The sequence below is a fragment of the Nannochloropsis gaditana genome (genome assembly GCF_000240725.1).
Source record: "Nannochloropsis gaditana CCMP526 unplaced genomic scaffold scaffold130, whole genome shotgun sequence".
Taxonomy (NCBI): domain Eukaryota; class Eustigmatophyceae; order Eustigmatales; family Monodopsidaceae; genus Microchloropsis; species Microchloropsis gaditana.
The window spans coordinates 13,071-15,772 of NW_005803823.1; the positions used below are offsets into that span (position 1 = coordinate 13,071).

The 2,702-nt window shown below is 51.7% G+C and overlaps 1 protein-coding gene across 1 annotated transcript, besides 2 other annotated features; it reads left to right on the plus strand.

The window, feature by feature from the left end:
• Window positions 1–213: 213 nt before the first annotated feature.
• On the plus strand, window positions 214–973 carry NGA_0602600 (n-acetyltransferase 9; the record flags this gene model as incomplete). The annotated part of the gene is made up of 2 exons (XM_005855696.1): window positions 214–310; window positions 543–973. The coding sequence occupies 2 exons, from the start codon at window positions 214–216 to the stop codon at window positions 971–973; spliced, it is 528 nt and encodes a 175-aa protein (XP_005855758.1).
• Window positions 274–290: a sequence feature (Short protein (NGA_0603200, EKU20605.1) was converted to a misc_feature.).
• Window positions 588–612: a sequence feature (Short protein (NGA_0603200, EKU20605.1) was converted to a misc_feature.).
• Window positions 974–2,702: the final 1,729 nt, after the last annotated feature.

A 2,702-nucleotide genomic window follows, 5' to 3' on the forward strand; every position in this document is an offset into this window, starting at 1 on the left:
TTTCATTCATGTCAGGAAACTGACAGATGGTGGATTCGGGAACAAAACGTGAGATGTTTATTATAAAATTCTTGCTGGCGCGATCTCGAGATATGAGACGTGCTGCGAAGGCTCACGTTCCAGGCTTTCCTTGCACATTCATCGCCGCAGATAACAGAACACCTGGTACTGGTCCCGTACCGAAGGAAGTACGTGCATCGGTATCACGAATGGATGAAAGACCCGTTTTTGCAGGAATCCACGGCCTCGGAGCCTTTGACGCTGGAGGAGGAATACGCGATGCAAGCGTCCTGGAGGGACGATGAGAAAAGTGAGAGCCTGCTCAACATGTGAATATGGGGTTTTAATGGTGCCAATCTCTTTCCCCGTTTTTTCGTCTCGGCGCTTTGCGTGGGCTCACCTTCCGCAGGGTCAAGTCTTCCTTCTCACGTCCTCTATCGTTGCCGTGCAACGGCCATCGCTCTTACTCGTGGCACTTTCATTCAACATCCATGAGCTCATCTCGCTTCTCTTACCTACCTTTCGCCATGATCCCCCCATAGAGTGTACCTTCATCCTCCTTGACAAGACCCATCCTGCCGCCTCACCTCCTCTCTTCGCTCCTTGCACCATGGTCGGCGACGTGAACCTCTTTTTCAATGATCCAGATGGTGATATGGGCGTGGCGGAAATCGAAATTATGATTGCTGAGCCCACAAGGAGAGGGAGGGGGCTTGGGATGGAGGGGGTGGAAGCGATGATGCAGTACGCCATAGAGGCACTGGGGGTCCGGCGCTTTTATTGCAAAATCTCCGACAGCAACGTGGCGAGCCTGCGCATGTTCGAAAGGTGGGCCCTAAAGGAAAGGGAAGTGGGCGCGTGGCTGCAGGCACCAGCATGTATTGTCTTAAGTTGCTTGAGAGTCGAGCACAACTATCTTCGGCAAGCGCCTACGTGGGATGGACGCCCTGATCTCATCCTTTTGGCGCACTGAACTTACCTTTTCGAGCGTACTGATTTGGTATTCATCTCCCTTCTCGTCGCATTTTCCCTTGAAATATTCAGAATCGGGTATGTGCGGGTGGCGTACGTAGCAGCTTTCAAGGAGGTGGAGCTCGAGTTTCTGATCAGGGAGGACCAGGATTGGCAGCAGAAAATCTGCATTTTGCGGGACAATCTCGGCAAGGGCGGAGGAGTGTCCATGGTACCGTATCGTGATGAGGAGGGAGGGAAGGAAGGTGACTAGAGAAGGCCGGCATGGAGGGTCGTGGAGTTCACGCCATAATCCCATGTCATCGAACTGCTGCTGGGCCCAAGGTTCGCGTTGATTCCCTACAGAGGCCTCCGCGTGACCTTCCTGCCTCGCAGCGCCCGTGTCCGATCGTTCTGGGCCCTCGAAAGGCGCCCCTGGTCTGCTCGTGCACATACGGGGGGAAGGAGAAGATGCTTATCAGACAGAGAGCTCCATTAGCGAGGATTTTGAGGATACAGAGATTCAGTCTACAAAACGGAACATCCCACCTGGCTCCGTGGCATCTCTCGCACGAGGGAATATCGTCTCCAGCGGCATGCTTGACACCACGGCCTAATCGTGCCTGGGAAGGAACGTGGTCATGCCAAGAGCATGTTCGTGTGATACTGAATGTTTCGGAGTAGGAGCTTCTCAGCACGCTGCATTGGAGGGATTTCTATGGCATTTGCCTGGCCCTTTTGTCTCCGAGGTGCCAGGCGGCCTTCATGCACGGTAGACAGCTGGTTGTAGATTCCCTGGTGTGTTCGCGATCTGGGAATGCAAGCTTGTTTTGAAACGTTGGCTCGATGAATAATTGATTTGCCCGAAGGAACGGCAAGGTCACTGCAGGACTGAATAATAATATCCCAGGACAGATGAAGAAAGAAATGTAAATCCCGATGGGTTGAGAGACTGAGGGGGACAAACTGGCGCGGAATATATATGGAGGTAGGAAAATGTACAGGAGATGAGGAAATGAAGCGGCGCCACAGCAACAAGCACTTGAAAAGAGTGGGTTCAGATAATAACACATTGTGGTTTTTTTTTCCCATGCTCCTTGTTTTGCACAGCAGGAAGAGTGGTTCATAAGGAAGTACGCTCTCAGAGTGAGCAAGCGCAATAATGGTGCCGGTTTGTTGATAAAATTCGGTCATATTAGCTGTCTTAGGGCTCCAAATATACCCTCAGCTCCTCTCTTATACATAAATAGCTTCCAATTTATCAATTGTCGGCCAAAGCAGAACATTTGCCGTCAAAGCAACAAGGAACGTACGGACTGGCATCTCTGCCCGCGATCCCCCCCAGGACGATTTACGTTTTTCAATTTAGCCGCATGGGATCAAAAACCACATGGTGCACTGTTCTTAGCCTGTTGCAAAGGAACAGACTGCGTGATTGCGTGTGGGTAGCGCAGACGTATGGATTGGCACCGAATTTTATGAAAGTTTTGCGGTTCAGCGCTAACAAAGCTTTCATCTCGTTCCTGCTCGTCTTCGTCGTTCCCACGAGCCCTCTCTGTGTTCCGGTTCGTAAACCCTGCATGCTATTAGTTCTTAACTCGTCCACGAACGGCTTTTCCTCCTCGTACAATTTGTAAGACAGAACCTAAAGGTGCTTTACAGAGCGCCAACATACCCCCGGGCACCATACTTGCACATCGCGCATGCAAAGCATCTGCCCCCCAGGGCCCTCCCTCCTCGTTGCTTCCACC